The sequence below is a fragment of the Amblyomma americanum genome, chromosome 4 (genome assembly GCF_052857255.1).
Source record: "Amblyomma americanum isolate KBUSLIRL-KWMA chromosome 4, ASM5285725v1, whole genome shotgun sequence".
Taxonomy (NCBI): domain Eukaryota; kingdom Metazoa; phylum Arthropoda; class Arachnida; order Ixodida; family Ixodidae; genus Amblyomma; species Amblyomma americanum.
In genome coordinates this window covers 178,417,493-178,434,140 of record NC_135500.1, presented here as the reverse complement: position 1 = coordinate 178,434,140, position 16,648 = coordinate 178,417,493, and the positions used below count along the sequence as shown (strand labels likewise).

At 45.8% G+C, this 16,648-nt stretch overlaps 1 protein-coding gene across 2 annotated transcripts in view; it reads left to right on the top strand.

The window, feature by feature from the left end:
• Positions 1 to 16,648, top strand: part of LOC144128756 (cell adhesion molecule Dscam1-like) — a 129,256-nt gene that overhangs the window by 86,162 nt on the left and 26,446 nt on the right. For both annotated transcript variants that reach the window (XM_077662413.1, XM_077662414.1), the window contains exons 5-10: positions 1,011 to 1,148; positions 4,864 to 4,981; positions 6,057 to 6,235; positions 13,148 to 13,414; positions 13,904 to 14,323; positions 15,139 to 15,300. In XM_077662413.1, the coding sequence (XP_077518539.1) occupies positions 1,011 to 1,148; positions 4,864 to 4,981; positions 6,057 to 6,235; positions 13,148 to 13,414; positions 13,904 to 14,323; positions 15,139 to 15,300 (1,284 nt within the window). The remainder of the gene's footprint in view (positions 1 to 1,010; positions 1,149 to 4,863; positions 4,982 to 6,056; positions 6,236 to 13,147; positions 13,415 to 13,903; positions 14,324 to 15,138; positions 15,301 to 16,648) is intronic.

Here is a 16,648-nt window from a genome sequence, read left to right as displayed (position 1 = left end):
AATGCGTGGTCCAACATTACTGCAGAGAAATAAACACGCTGCAAATGCTTTTCGTGTTGTCGTCGACTTCGGTATCATTAAATGAATTCAATTTGATATTGCAGATCTGTCACTATTTGGGCTGCAAGTGTCGTGTATTTCGGATTCTGTCCGAGATGCAGCAATTTTAACTTTAATTTTAATCTCGACAAAACTTGAGCCAAGTGCTGCAGCTCGTCTTAATTCTTCTGTTACGGTCTTTGATTCAATACATTAGGGTTCATGAAAGGTTAGTGGCTAAGATTATCATGCGCCCAACACAAGGTTAAGCAAATCTTTGGTTGTCATCGTTTCTGTTCTTATTCGGTAGAGACTGTGAAAATACGGCAGCAATTTATGATCGTGTCATACCTTTTCTAACATTTCTGGCTTAGGGTAGATCACTATACAAAACGACTTGCATCAAAACATTCATATTAAGATGGTAATGCTTCTTTTTTTAAGCTTCATTTTGTAGTCGTAACCGTTAATGGAATAAGGTAACAAGTGTTACAATTCTGATAAATGCGTACTAGAGTTTTAGAAAGGCAACATGCTAGGTGCAGCCATCTAAGAAAGGTGGCCGTTCTGCCTCTTTCCGCTGCAGCGAAGAGGAAAACGAGCTCAATTGTATGCAGAACACAATGTGCCTGCAGAAAACATGACCGGAAGCGAGTTGCTTCTGCCTCTTACCGCTCTTCTCCTAACGTGGATGTCAGAAGCCACTGCAGTGGAAGAGTTCATAGTAGACAGATCTAATGACGGTGACTTCTTCTATTGTCTTCATAATAATGGAAACAAGAAAAAGGAAGCGAAAAGCACGCATGCACATAATGCGTATAAGTTCCGTGATATCTATGGTTCCGAAGTGCTGTTCTTGTCGCCTAAACGTCTGGGCCGCAAGCTTTCGAATAAAAAATTAGTGCTCGGGTTTGATCGACACCGACCTTTGCTCCAAGGGTGAATATATTTTCTCTGCCTCTCTTTCGCAGAGCGGTACGTGATGACGTCATCGGGCGACCTGTACGTGCGGACGCTGACGCAGGCTGCTCGGTTCCGCTGCCACACGGAGGACGTGCTCACCCGCCGAAACCGGACGAGCGCAAACTACGCGCACTACCACGCCACGGGTGAGCCACCGAGGGAGGGGAAGTGTGAGAGAGAGAAAGCACTGTGTTCGACGACTTCGCTTTGGTCGCCGAGGTGGGAACGAGCTTGTTCCATCACACCAGGGCCAGTTGATCCTCTAACCGGTTCGATGTACACAGGCAGTCCAGGAAGAGGGGTCTAAGGAAAGAGGGCGATTGCACGGCGACTGAGCATTTGTAGAGGCAATGTTCTAGGTTTACATGAGGTTGAAAGCAGTTATGCCAGGCTGAGGCAGCTCGGATGCGATGTAGGCAGGATTAGGTGAGGCTGTGTAACATACGAGGCGTGTTCGAAAAGTAAAGATGCAAAGGTCAGCATGACTGAAAATTTTTCACTTCACAACACTTTAACGCAGAAATAATGATTTCGCATTTATTAATTTCTCGCTACGTTTGCCGCTATTATCCAACCAGTTGTTTAGCTGGAAAATAAGCTTTTGGATGCGGTGGTGATAGAAGTATCCCGCGTACCGCGTAAACTACGGCGTTACTCTTGTTGCAAATTCTTTATCGGCGAGTAGTTTTCCAGCGATGTGTTTCATCAGATGAACAAAGGATTGAAAATAACTGGGTGCCAGGACCGGGCTAAACGGTGCATGCTCCAGAATCTTCCACTTGAATCTTGCCGGAAGCGACCTTGTGGAGTGTGTGCGATGGAAGGAAGGAAGAAAGAAGGCCTCAGACGTTGCTGGCACATACCCACTACTGGGGAGTGGCCAAGACACAGGCGGTCAATTACTGGATACAGGAAAGTCATGAAGCAGGCATACGCTCCTTGTCAACTGTCCCGTCCGTTTGCTTTAAATGCACTTCTATAAGGTTTCTCAAATTGCAACAGATTTGCAAATTATTGCGACAGGAGGAATCAAATTCCAGTTTATGAAATTCGCCTCGTTGTCACTGTAGATTTTGCAACGGAGTTTAGCGGGGGTCCGGATCAGTGTGCCACTTGGCGATGCGCTGACGCCGCTCTGAAAACCAAATGGGGAGGGGGGTCCAAAGTATGCGACAATTCTTTCACCTCTCGACTAGTTTGTAATTTACGGGGTGGTGCGCGGTTCATTCCTACTTTCCGGACACGCCCTACTGCGAATGTACTACAGATCTACAAATTGCTGGTAATGTCAGCGTCAATCAGGCAGTTGTTCAGCGCCCCATGAAGGACTCTAGTAGCAAAATGGACGAGATAACGAGCACTCGCACACAGCGCTTTTCAGTTGCAGTGTCGTCTGCTCGGCTGTTCTACTGACGTAACACAGCCCACGCTGGTCGTTAGTTTCCAAAGACATGCAACCCTGCGTTCCTTCGTGGGATGCTGAACGACCCTTAGGTCAACTCTGTATAGCTGTATACTATATATACAGGTATGTTGGTTTGTGTAGTATACAAGGTAGAGAAGGGTGTATTTTGTTCTTAAATCTACATTATGAACGACCACAGAGGCTGATATTTGTAAACGAAAATTGCGTTCTTCAACGTCAACTTCTCGTATTTTGGTCATTGCCTAAGTAGTTGTGGGTAGCTGCTGAAATGTCGGGGCGATATGCAGGCCGAACTACTCTCGGTCGCACCCTTAAGGCTCGATAAAAACAGAAATCAATAAAAAAATTAGTAAGCTAGAAATTAGACGTTTTTCTGATCACTTCGGCTTCCTCGGCAGGAATAAATTAGTGCCCCCTGAAAGGTGCGCAGTACAGCGGTGGCTGGTGCCAGACAAAAGATAGCGTCTTCACAACGTGCAGACAAAAGTAACGTTGAGTGTTTAAACCACCTGAGGACGTAGGCAAGATGCAAGTGGTGCGACTGTATCTGCAGTGAGCCGAGGATCACGAACCAGGAGAGCAAAGAACAGCATCGTATCTTGCTTTTACTTCATATCACACTACAGCAAAGAGCGTAGTTGGTCAGTTTTTTGTACACTGCTGAAAATGTAATGCAGCAGAATTTGCTTCGTAAAGCTATAGCCAGTGACGGAGTACAATACCTTCTTTTGCAATGGTGCTTTTCTAGTTAAAAAAAAAGTATAATGAAGGGTATAAACATGGTAAGTATATAGCGGAGTTGTCAGTCTCTTTTCTTGCTTGGCGCAGGCAGCATAAGAAAAAAAAGGCAGTTATAAAGCGAATATAACGCATTTCAACCCGCTAACCCGCACTACTAACCCGCGCGCCATTAGCTATAAGTGTGCTAGGTTTCTCTTCTCTATCTTAACTGCTGAAGTTAAAAAACTGAAAGGCATTCGGAAAATGACGGTTAGAAATCGTGCAAACGAAAAGAAAATGGAAAGCGTAGGGGCACCAATCTATTCAACAATTAGAAAAGCTTTGGAAGCTTAAGTCTCGGTAAATCTGAGAATGTTCCAGTTATAGAAAAATTGTGAGAGGCTAGAAAAATCTAGCCACGGCTGAATAAAGGTTTATTCTATGCTAGTAATTATTTAATTCAATTAAATTAATTCCTCTGCGAAACTGAAAACAACCACTGCAGTAATATGAAGCGCCTGAGGACACGAGCTCAGTTTTATTTTTGCACCTTCGTTCTGTCTCCGCTTCTATCACAGTTTTAATTTGGTCGAACGAGGTACGATAGAGAGAACTTTCGGTAGCTTTCCTTAGGGTATTTAAATGAACACATCGACTAAGCTGATTTGTTACCGCGGAATTTCTTTTTCATATATGTCTTCGTAGGAACACCAGGTGCGTAGACAGTCTTGGGTTACGCTCCTTTCGGAGTTAGTTATCTGTGGTCTTGAGGAAACACGTATCACTTTAATTCTTCAAGCTTCATCCGGAATCATCATAAGGTGATCTGAGCAGATTTTCAGAAAAATTAGCCAGTGGGTTTGCCAGAGCTTCTCAGTGAGCTTTTTGCTGTAATCAGCATCTTCATTATCTTTAATTACTATCCTTTGCACCCTACATTGCGTCAAAAGTAATGTTCAAAGCTTGTAAAAACGAAAAGAGTGGTCCACTTCGTACCCTTGGCGTTTAAGCGTCGAGTGAAAACCAACGCCAAAAACTGGGCGGAAAGATCGTTACATAAGTTAACAGAACGTCCTTGCAGCAGAAAGAAAGCACACTGCTTACAAACCACGGTGGCCTTCATAAAAAAAAAACTTAGTGAAGCCTAATGCACTTAAATTAGAAAAGATAAACGGTAAAAAGAGACGAAAACTAACAAATACATGATGAGAACAGCGTCTGATGAAGGATGACGTACTGAATTACGTTAAATTCTCGCCGTAAAAATGCATTAAATCTTATATTTTGTGTTGGCCACTGTACATTGAGGTGTTTAGCTAGTGCGGGCTGTTTTACTGAAAACTAGCGATGAGTATAATAGTTACGATCAATGATCTTTCCTGGAAACGTTCCGAGCAAATGTCTAGTGTGAGAAAAAGAAATAGACACACAGGGAAGGGGAGTTTGTATCGACCCTTCCCGGTGCCTCACTTATAAGCAAAAAATAAGAAAAATAACTACCGCACCCTTCGTTTCATTACCATATATCTACCCTTTACGTCGTGAACAAAAAAAAGGTGATGGATAAGAACCAAAGGCGACTTACTTGAAATTAGCATAAAAGACAGCAATATGACTGTCGTTGAATATAAGAAAATGAAAAGGCTTTCTGAGGAAAGTCGCACGCATGTCGTTTTGCACTGTGATCATTTCTCTCTCTCTTGTCATACACACAGAACCGACGGGGAGCCAAGCGCCGTCGATCGCATTCCACTCAGGTCACGTGACAGTCGACCAGGGGCGTCCCACTGACCTCATCTGCCTGGCTCAGGGCTGGCCACCACCCAAATACAAGTGAGCCTCGAGAAAACGTTGCCTAATACTTTCAGCCAGAACACTGTCGCAAGCCAGACCCCTCCTTACTGTTTACGGCTAACTGGTGCCTAGGAAGCTCGATCCGGGAAAAGGGGGATTATAGGTGACGGGTAGGCTAAGGCTCAAGGCGAAAGTCCATTAGACCAGTCTTGTGAGTGGTCTCCATCTGAGTGGCTTCAAATTCTTTACTGGTGCTTGCGTCCTTTTCACCTCATATTTATTTTCATTCGCACGGGTGATAGTTTTTAGCTAGCAATCGTGTCTACTGCGCTGCAAGATTATCTGTGGCTGAAACAGTTTCTTATCAGTTTTTCTTTCTGCCTTTAGCGGCTGTTACTCTCAGCGACATTAGAGAGCTTTAGCATACATAGCGCATTACGCGGTGAGCTTCCTTGATACTCTACCTCAAGCCAACCCGCTCCTCCACTAGCGCAGCAGGCCCCTAAAGCATGCCACTCGTAACACTGCGTTAAGACGTGCTCAAGTTCTCTATTTATAGGCCTTGCCTTGTATTTGAAGCCAGAAACTTTATCGTCAAAACCATCGAAGGATATCGGACTGGTCGGGAAAGATCCCTCATAGGTGAGGTAGTGCAACAGGCAATAAAGTGCATCTAGGCGTGAGATAAATGTATAAGCTACAGAAAAAAAACGTCCAAAAAAACTGCGAAACAAATGCAATATTTGAACGCGACGAATCATTCCTTATTCGTGGCCTCCTTTCTCAGTACTGCAATCGCCTAAATATAGCAGAAAACAATTAGAGGCAGAAACTATAAAGAATTCGACAGGAAACAGATGCTCGAGGCAGCTTGTAGTACGGCAGTCCATTCGGTTCCTACACCGCCGCATGCGAATATTGCAGACAAAAGATCTTGAGTGCACAGATATTAAAGAGCTTAAAAGACCGAACATCAAACCAATAACTACCACGGATTGGCGGAAAAACACTCATATGGTACATCGGTACACCCGGTCCAACTTTGAAATATTGTTTTCACAAAAGAACACACTTAAAACATGGGCGAGGACTCATTGCACCCCGGTGGTCGCAGGTGGTACCGGAGGCAAGGGCAGCGGCTGCTGCCCCTCCCGCCAGCACCGGCGCCTGCGGCACTAGGCGGAGTACTGCACTGGAGCGGAGGCGTCCAGGCCGAGGACGAGGGGCAGTACGTGTGCGTGGCGTCCAACAGCCTGGGGGAGGACAGGGCCACGCTCACGCTTTCGGTTGTCGGTGAGTTCGCGCCAGCGCCTTTCTTTCCCTAATTGAGAGCCTTCACTACCAAGGCGCTAAGTATAAAACAGCAACGTGCAGCCATTGTTAAAAATACACAGAGCCCCATGCTGGGCAGCGTAGTGGGATTCTTGCATTACCTAGGGCACTAATACGGTCTGGGAGAATGATTATCAGTGCTTCCACATTCATCACAGATTCGGAGCTTTCCTGATGGAAAACGACCATATTTCACTGCCCAATAGGATAATTAGGTGGCCTGTTCATTTCTGAGCGTTCAATGGGGTGTGGCGAGATTTTTATCTCCGAAGCTTCTTCTTTGGCACACACACGCTAGAATTAGATGTTGCATCTTGGGAAAATGGAACCTCACATATTTCCCTAGCAGGAATCACGTGGGAAATTAGGCCACATTGGCGCACTAAGTAGCCCAAACTTATTACCTTATCCTATCCTTCCTATCCTATCCTTCATATAGCCTATACTGTCATTTCACGCAGTGCCTTTTAATTCGGTCTACACGGAGCCCTTAAGACCTAATAGTTGAAGATGAACAATCCGCCCACACTGTTCTTCGCAGTTTACTTTTTTATAAAAAAGCAACAGTCAACTCACGGTAGAGGTTTCCCAAAGGAAACATGCTGGTACATCGAAGCATGTGCTTTTGAGCGAACGCTCCACTTCTAGACCAAAGCTGCAAAAGCCGGGCCATCGCTGAAGCCTGTACTTTGAATAAATATATAAGCAGAATAAATCTCAACTGCAGCGCCTGGAATTCCAACCCGCGGCGGCGCGAACAGATCGGCTTCGCTGGCCACTGCTACGAGAGCACTATGTTATCGCCGCAGCCGATCACGCCTCGTGTTAAACTGCAGCACACTCTCGCGCCGTGCTTTGCACATCGTAGTCTTCATCGACTTCCATCTGGGGCGCCAACCGATCAGATCAGCTAAAACTCGATCAGAGTTTAACCTGAGTCTAATATCGTCGCCAGACGTGCCGACGACCCAGCAAAACAACACCATGAGCAAACCAGGCTAAACACATGTTTTCGCGCATCCACTCGGTTTAACTACTTTAAAGCCCTACCATTTCTTTCTTGTTGCTTGTCGTTGGAGGGTTACGGCTTCGTAAATTTTAAGATTATAAGCATTGGTTTCGAACTTAAGTTTGAAACAAATGAAGTACTTCGTCAACCGTTTAGTACTTCTAGAGGATACGAAGCCCACAATTTGTACGATTCAAAGGCATCTTTAACAAGAGTTTAGTTTAATCAGGCTGTGCAGATGTGTGAGAAAGATAGATTAGAATCTTTGCATAAAATTTAAATGGTGTTTCTCTTGCGCTGGTCGTAGCCTGACAAAAGCCAGCGAATGAGAAGAAAACTGAAGAGATTAAACACGCACATGTGTCACCCTATTATTAGTGGACAATGACATCTACTAGAATGTGCATGGAGAAGTTTCGCTCAATAGCGCGTCATGTTCTGTTTGCAAGATGACTAGCTTTTTCTGCTGATACAAGACTACCCGCCACCCGCTGTTAAACAATGAAAATTTGAGTGTTTAGTGGATCCAGGAACATGCTTAAATTAGGCTGTGCCCACCGGAAGGAATCAACGCTCAAAAAGCTGTGTGTTGGCTCGGAGTCGGGCGTCAGGTTTATTTTGTCAGCGTCGCTGGGATCCTAAAAATATGCCCTAAAAATATATCCAAGCATCGGTAAGTGCGCAGACCTAGTCCGTGGTCCCTGCCTTGACGGTATCTTCACTCGCGGGACACCTTTGCCTCGACACACGGTGGCGTTGCGCTTGACGTTTGCGAGGGACGAGCGAACTGCGGCAGCGAGCGCGACCACGGCTCCTCCCTCAGGGAAATCAAGTGGCATGCAAATCTCCTCTTCCACAGGGCCGTCCTTTGATGTTCGTCGCTTGGGAAAGCGCGCCACTGCGGGAATCAGCCGCGTCTCTCCGCTCTACTTGGGAAGTGCAGAAGGGGAATAGGAAGTGACGTGAACTCGAGAGAGCAAAGGACGGACCTCTTTGTTGTAGCTGCTAGAATACAGCTGTGAGCCTCGTCAAGTGGGGCAACGGGGACTGACTGTGTCTGCTGTAAGGGGTTTTCTCCGGTTTGGAGTGTGCTGGCTTAAATGGGTCTGTTTATTCAACCGGCTTTCCTCCCATGCCCTCCTTCATTCGCAGTGTCGACGGAATCTTTTTGAATGCCTCTCGGTATTTCATTCAACCAAAATATAGCAAGAAAGCAACTGACTCAGAAAAACACATAAACTTTTTGTCTAAAATAGACGGCCCAGGTTTTTTACTTTGAAACCAGTTTGTGCCGTTCTCGCGACGCCCGCGGAAAGCCTTAACTCAGGGCAGGTGAGAAGACTAGACACTGTCCTCTTTGGGCAATTTGGAGCGCTGTCAATTCAAAACGCGCCGCACGAAATGGCCCAGAAACAAGGAGGGCGGGCGGTATTTTTTTGATAAAGGCTTTGCATCGATGACGAGCTGGCTGAAATTACAAGCAAGACGTTGCCATCTACGGGACACGTTGTTTCCGTGTATTGGACAGACAAAGCGGATAACGCAGACAAAGAAAAATTCGTAAGATTATGTTGCCAATAGTAGGTTCTACGGACGGTAACATGAAAACTGGCGCTTTTTGTGAAGCACAAATCGTGATTGTTCAATAACGAGCCGGCTATTCACGAACTCACTTTTTGCTTCAAACGATATCTGCTAAACGCCGAAGGACCCGTGGTGGTTTGGTTTGTAAGGTTAACGTCCCAAAGAAACTCGGGCTATTAGGGACGCCGTAGTGGAAAACTCCGGATAATTTTGACCACCTGGAGCTCTTTAACGTGCACTGATATGACACACTACACGGGCCTCTAGCATTTCGCAGTTAAAACGCGCTAAGAAAGTGTTAAAAAGTCCTGACCCTGCAATAATGTTTAGGGTGGCAGAGATTTCATTTCATTTGAAAGAATTTAACGTCTCAAATCGACAGGCTATGAGGGATGCCGTAATAGAGCACTGCGAACAACTTCAACCACCTAGGGTTCTTTAACGCTCACTAGCATCGCACAGCACACGGGCTTCTAGCTTTTCGCTTGCATCGAAATGCGACCGCCGTGGCCGGGATAGAGCCCGCGTGTTTCGGGTCAGCAGCCGAGACTACTGAGCCACAATGGTAAGTTAAGCGGAGAACTAGTTGGGATGGTATATATATGGCTTAGCAAGTATAGGAAACACACACTTGGCGAGGCTTTTGTTCTGCTCTGTAGTTAACGCTGGGACTTCTGCTGCTATTGTCCATTATGATGAGGATGCCACCTAACGACCCACGCTTTCACTTTCTTCACCTTGCCTCGTCAGCGCCGTCACGGGCACAAATTTGCATGTCCGAAATAAAGACATGCGCAGGGACTTGCGCACTTTCTTTGTGAAGCTTAGGACACTCGAGTCAGCCTTTTGAAATGCGGCACTCTAATGCTGAGCTGTATCGAATACGTGAACATCCAGAATAAGGGCCACAGAAACATTAGTTGTGGGTAAGTTAAATCGAAGGTTCCACAACCACACTCAACTCGCCAACTTTCCTTACCAGTCAGAAGTTTTCCGTACTCTCTGGCGCATTTTCTCCCATCGACAACGTAGTCGCATTATCTCCCACTTTCCTACCGAACTTCGCGCGCTCCGCGCAATCGTTTCCTCATTTCCTCTACAGAAGAAGAAACTGAAAATAAAATAAAAAGGGAGCGAACACTTCACGGCTGCGCACCGTTTCCTATGTCAACCCATTGTGCTCGACACAATGCGCAGGAACCGCTTGACGCCCCGTCGAATTCTCACCTGCTGGCGCCATCACAAAGGGCCGCGGTGAAGCCAGGGTGCGAAGCCCACGCTGTGAAAGTTTTTCTTTTCGGTTCCGATCTCTCTTCCTTCCCATCCCAGCAGAGAATTGGGAAACTGTAGGCCAGCGGGGCCGAGAGCGTACCGAACAAAGCCGCGAATACGATAACTCAGCCACCCGATCAGAAAACGGACTGGTAATTGAAAGCTACCCACAGCAGCATATCATGCTACAGGCTTCATGAAAATGGAGAATACAATGTTTTATTTTTTTTCTTTGTGCTTTAAAACATAGGTTGAAGCTGCACACGAACAAGCTACGTTACTGATGCACAATAGTGTACCCCGGGATATTGCGAACTGGTACTGGTTACACACAGTGGGAGAACTGATGATTAGTCGAGTTATTAAGAGTGCATTTAATGATAGACATTCTTAAAGGGGAGCGTGAACAAAGGGTATCCTACGTGCGTGTTACAGTGATGGCTGCATATGGGATTCTGCGCCGCGCGCCCTAACACAAAGGCTTTGGAATTCCCTTACTGGTCTGTTGGAATACTAATCAGGCAGACTGTGTTGTAACAATTATTTTCCAATCAATGCTTGCGTGTCTCTGTAATTCGCCAGACATGCGTTTTATACCACACCCGGCGGCTCGCACTATTTTGCCACCTGTTAGACCTGACGTCGCGAGTGGCAGCGACCAATCATAGAAGGACGAAAGAATGAACTGAGAAAAGAATGGTTACACTCATTCATCGCATACACGTCATTGTGGAGAGCGAAAAGTGGCCGTTGTCTTTTTTTTTGCGTAATTTTTGACATAAGTTAAAACGGTTTGAAGATATCCGCATGCTTTGTGCTTGAGCTACACAGTGCAGGAGTCCATGAGACATTGCGAGTAGTGACAAATTTATGGGCGCCTCAACGCAAGGTTGACCAGAGTGACTCTTATTAAGATTTTTAAATGATCGCAGCTGTCTCGCTGTTCCGGCGCTGAAGTTAGCCTATTCCAGCGGCTACCCTCAAGGTGATATATATAAAATCTCCAAAAATTAAAGACACATAACAGGATCTAATTCACGACGTTTAGGCTGGAGGACCAGCCTTTTTCGAGTGCGAAAAAGGCTGGTCCTACAGCCGAAACGTCGTGAATTAAATCGTGTTATGTTTCTTCAATTTTTGGTGATTTTATATTATGTTGACCAAATCAGCTGCCAGAAATCACTTTTGATATATATATATATATATATATATATATATATATATATATATATATATATATATATATATATATATATATATATATATATATATATATATATATATATATATATATAAAGGGTATCGGAAGATACGGTTACTTTTTTTCATCCAACCATTGCGCTGCCAGACACAGAATACCCGCTTTTCTCTCTGGTATTCATTTTACTATAGGCTGTACTGCAAGTGTGTAGCCATTGTATAATGATATATATTCAGTGCACCCGATGCCAGGGCTGGGCACGGTACTTGAAAATTGTGTTTTCGATACGGATACGCGATACGCTCAACGATAGCATTTGCGTTACCAATAAAAGATAACCTACGTTGATTTCAAGCTGCCGGTAGCTGATGGTTAACGTGTTCGGCTGTTGACCAGGAGGAGGCACGTTCGATGCCGGCCGCGGCGGTCGCATTTCGATGAAGGCGAAATTCAAGAGGCCCGTGTACTGTTGGGATGTCAGTGCATGTTAAAGAACCCCAGGTGGTCGAAATTATCCGCAGCCCTGCACTACGATGTACCACGTAGCCATAATCGCTTTGGGACGTTAAACCTAATAAAATCTTAGAAACCAAAATTGTTTTCCGCCACTTACACTCGATGCTGTACCTTCGATATTTCGATCTACCTCAGAAATCGCAAATATTAACAAAGCTTTTAATATGATTTGCTAAGTTCTGCATGGTTTCTTGATTTTTTAGTGTATTTCATAAAGTATAACGTATTTTAAAAGGTTTAATCGAATGTGGCCGCACGGATTTCGTTCAGCTCCACAGTCGGCGTAGCTGGTTTGTTTAAACCTTAAGAATAAAAATGGTGGCATGGTGACGTTGAAATCCTCACTTGTGTAAACAGCCTAGCAAAACCCTCTTCTAATCTGATTCTCTTCATGAAAGCCGCTCTCTGAGCACTTAACAACGTGCGAATAAATGTTAAACTGTGTCTGATGCTTTTTGTTAGTTAATGCAATATTTTCCGATTTCCTCTGCCTTTACCCTTTGCTAAAAGATGGAAGCTCTGTGCGCTGACCGAAGAGTTATTCCCCAGTACTATGTTTAACTAATGTTGGAAGTTGAATACCCTTCATTAAAAGCTAGAAGGTAAACAAGGAAGAATAAGAGGGTTAAACTTTTTTATTCGGCGTGAATTATCTGGCCTGTCTCTTATTTTTTTTTATTAACAGTAGTAGGTGAAAGCATTTCCTAAAAACACCGGTCTTAAAGAGCTCCGCGATGTGGCTGTGCTTTAAAGGGACCTTGAAATGATTTTGATGGCTGTATTCTTGTGCAAGAAATCTGTAAATCTGGTCTTTTGATTAATCGAGTGAAATTTAAAATCCCTGCGTAAGCTGCGTAATTTACAAATATTTTTCAAGGCAAAGGGGGGCATGTGCCACCAATTTACTATGGCCAACCAATACACTCGTCAACATCATCGCTGCCGTCAGCCCATCTACGTTCGGTACAAGATATTGATCACGATAAGGCCTATCCTGCTCCACATGCTGTCATCCCCTCTCCTCCAGTTTACTAATCTCGTCCGCCCACTTGACCTGCTGCTACCCCTGCTACGTTTACAATCTATTGGATTTTGCTTCGTTACTCTAAGAGGGCAACTGTTATGTGTTCTCTGCATTATATATCCTGCAAAATTCCATTTCCTATTAGTTATTTCAGCGCGGATGTGGTGAACTCGTGATTGTTCGCAGACACGCCTTGCTCTCTTCCTGCGTCTTACCGTTACACATAGTTTTCACCCCCCCCCCCCCCCCCACCTATCGCCCCTGCAGGCGAACTATCGGTGAGCGTCCGTCCCCGGCTGGTGCGTGCCGAGGCCGGCGACTCGGTGTCCTTCCAGTGCAACGCGAGCAGCGCCGAGGCATCGCTCGAGTGGCGCCTCAACGGGGCCCCGCTTCCCGCGGGCTTCGCGCGCCTCGAGAGGGGCTTCGTGCGCGCCGCTGCCCTGGGTCGCCACCAGGGGGGCATGCTGCAGTGCTTCGCAGCTGCCAGGGATGGCCGCAGGGCGGCGCAGGCGACGGCAGAACTCGTGGTCGGAGGTGAGGACACTTCTGGCACATCAAGTTCGAAGCACACGAGGTGCTTCCGTCGAGCGGCTGAGCTCGTAGGGAGATGACCGAAGCACAGTATCAAAGGCTTTCCGACAGTCACCGCTGTCTACGAGAATATCCGGATGTATATGCATTTTGCAGCTGTTGGGCTATCTAGAATGAAACTAGGACAGAATCGCCCCCGTGAAAAAGCCTAGAACAGTTTTATCTTGAAGTGTCTGGCGACTGTAGTGTCCGTTGAGGCAAAGCTTAAAAATTCCTACTCAAAAGGCTGACAAGCATTCTGGCGGTTTGGACTACCATATGCAGCCGCCCTGTGGTGCTTTTTATAGTCTGGTAAGTGTTGCACATAGCTGGCACTGCACCAGAAAAGCCAAAAGTGACGACTGTAAAAGCTTCGATAAGCCTGACTGTTAGTGTGCACAGCAAAGCCGCGGCTTGTTTCCGAACTTGAGACATGGCCGATCACCACTGCAGAGCGTGCCCCGCGCATGGAGCGCACGTACGGCACTTCTGGAAGTCTGAGCCTCCGGTCGCCCGCCAGTCTGGGCTGCCGGGCGTCGGGCGACCCGGCGCCCTCCATCTCGTGGACGCTGGACGGGGCGTGGCCCGTGTCCGGAGGCGGGCCGCGGCTGCGCCTCTGGTCGACCAGCGACACGGCGACGGGGGACGCGGTGAGCTTCCTCAACTGGACCTCCGTGGAGACGGCAGACGGGGGCCAGTATGAGTGCGTGGCCTCCAATGTGGCAGGCCGGGTGGCGCACGCCTTCCGGCTCGACGTGCGCGGCCCGCTGTTCACGAGGCCGGCGTATAATGCTACTGCGCTCGAGGGACAACAGCTGAAGCTGCAGTGCCCCTTCGGAGGGTACCCCTACGATAAGGTCACCTGGTACAAAGGTGGGCGCCTTGCATATGATCTAGCGTTACTGGGAGAGTTACATATTTCCTTAGATATTTCGTGTCAAGTTTACATGAGCGATGGGCATGTCAACTAGGGGCCGATATCCTCGATGACTTTGTGGAAATGAATGGGGTTGATATAACGTACTGCGTCCGGTGGTAGGTCTATTTGACTGTGTATCCCCAACGAATAGTTACTTTAATTAGGAGTTCTTTCGCGCCAGTTTTTACGAGAAATGCAGCACTTAATGTGGTGAGCTGCTTCAAAGAGCAGCCAGTTTGGGAATGTGCCAAAGGTTGCAATCTAGGATTATAAGCTTCCTCAGGACAGGGAGAACGGGTTTCAAAGCCAGTTAAGGATCAGGATTTCCTGTCCGCCTTGTCATTCAATAGTTACGCACGGCTAATCTAACTTGCGGAGTGGACGAAGGGCACAGTGGAAGGAGCTATGTTCTTAATCACACGAAACTTCTCAAGGGCACGTCTTGCTTCGCAGCATTGCCGATAAATGAGCGAAAGTGGGAATGCCATAAAGAATAATGCTTCGAGTGAAACCGCTACATTTAAAGCTGTTATAAATCGGGTAAAATGCAAGTTTTTCAAACGATTACGGCTCGCCGTAGGCCTGAAATTGTAGCTGTGCAGAACTCTGTAAAACGTTAACCTAACAACATATCTACAGGCTTTTTTTCTATGATGCATGTTATACGAACTGTTGGTTGCGACACTAGAGCGAACCGTTCTCCAAGTCTTTTGTTTTATGCGCCATAATCGGAGTGAATGCTTAACTGAACTTGAAACCTACTTTTCAGATGGCAGCGAACTGCCCGTGAACCAAAGGCAGACCACGTTTCCCAACGGCACGCTACTGCTGGAGACCCTGAAAAAGACCACCGACCATGGAGAGTACACCTGTTTTGTGCAGCGCCTGGCCGGTTCATCTGTGCAGCAAGTCATCCGTGTCATAATCAGGAGTAAGGCCAGAACAGTACGACCCCATTTACGAAAAAACAAACGTCGTCCTTTGCTGTGTACGCAACTGCGAAAAGCATAATTCTCTTGACAAAAATGTTTTACTCGTGAAAAAGAGTGATCTTCTATGACATAATCGAGAATCAGCCTAAAGCACACCCAGAAATCACGTTTCATGAAGCCTTTACAAATCTTTCACATCAAACGTCAGCTCTGACGCATATTTCGAGCAATTTTAAATACAGCTGGTCAAGATTCGAACCTCAGCCACTTTTATATCTTCGCAGTTTCAGAATCGATGCTACCAGGGACGTTTTTGTATTATTCTCACCAGGTGGATAGGCAAATAGAATTTTGTTCGAGCGTCTTCCGTAGGATTGAAAGCGATAGATTTTGAAACGGAAGGATGTGTTGAGAAAAAACATTGCGATCGCTGACTATTTAATAAATTTTACGGAAATGTGTGCATTTCTTTCACCGAAATTCACACGTTTGCTATCTTATTTACAGTTCGCTGCACTTTTAACCCTTGCTTTAGCATAACAAGGATAAAAGGGATTTCATTAAGCATTGAAATAGGAGTAACTCTGTCTCCGCGACTTATTGTGATGAGAGTTACGTGCGTAGGATCTGACAGCTTATCTATACATCAGAATGTACTGCACACATACCACATACGATATCTGCTTGAAGCAACACATTACAATTTATGAAGGAAACAAATTGTTGTGCCCCAGTGCATGTCTTTTGTGAAGACCTAAAGACTGCTGACGATGATCTAAATAATGTTTGAATTCGGCGGTCATCCTGTATTCAAGTGTCCTAATACTCACACTTCGAATAAAATTTATATCTTCTTGTAATTTAAGGAGTTTCGCATCAACACTGATATTTTTCTTATATCAGAATTGGCTGACTAGACCAGCTCTACTACATCTGGACTCAATCCTAATCTCAGAGAACGTTCTACAACAAATATACAGCGAAATAAACAAAACAAGGCCGTTCAGCACCTTCAATTAGATGATTACATGCTCTGAATCTCCCTTGATTTGTAGTTAATTACACATCGTGTCGCGGCCCATATTTCTCTAACTTGTTAATTTTATAGTAGAGCTCATTTCTTGCGTTCCGGCATTGGGCACAATACAGAGAAGCTCAACATGATACTCGACGTCTATCAACCACGGCTCAGTATGCGTGGAAAGTTTTGTGTTCTCTAATGGTCGAAAGAAAGAAATCTGCGCAAAGCACCCTTTTCACTTGGCTTAGTACCTGTGGACATGCTGAATCTCGTCTTGCACTGGCATGTTATGTTTCGTGTTTAAGTGAAGGGCCTCTCTTCAGGAT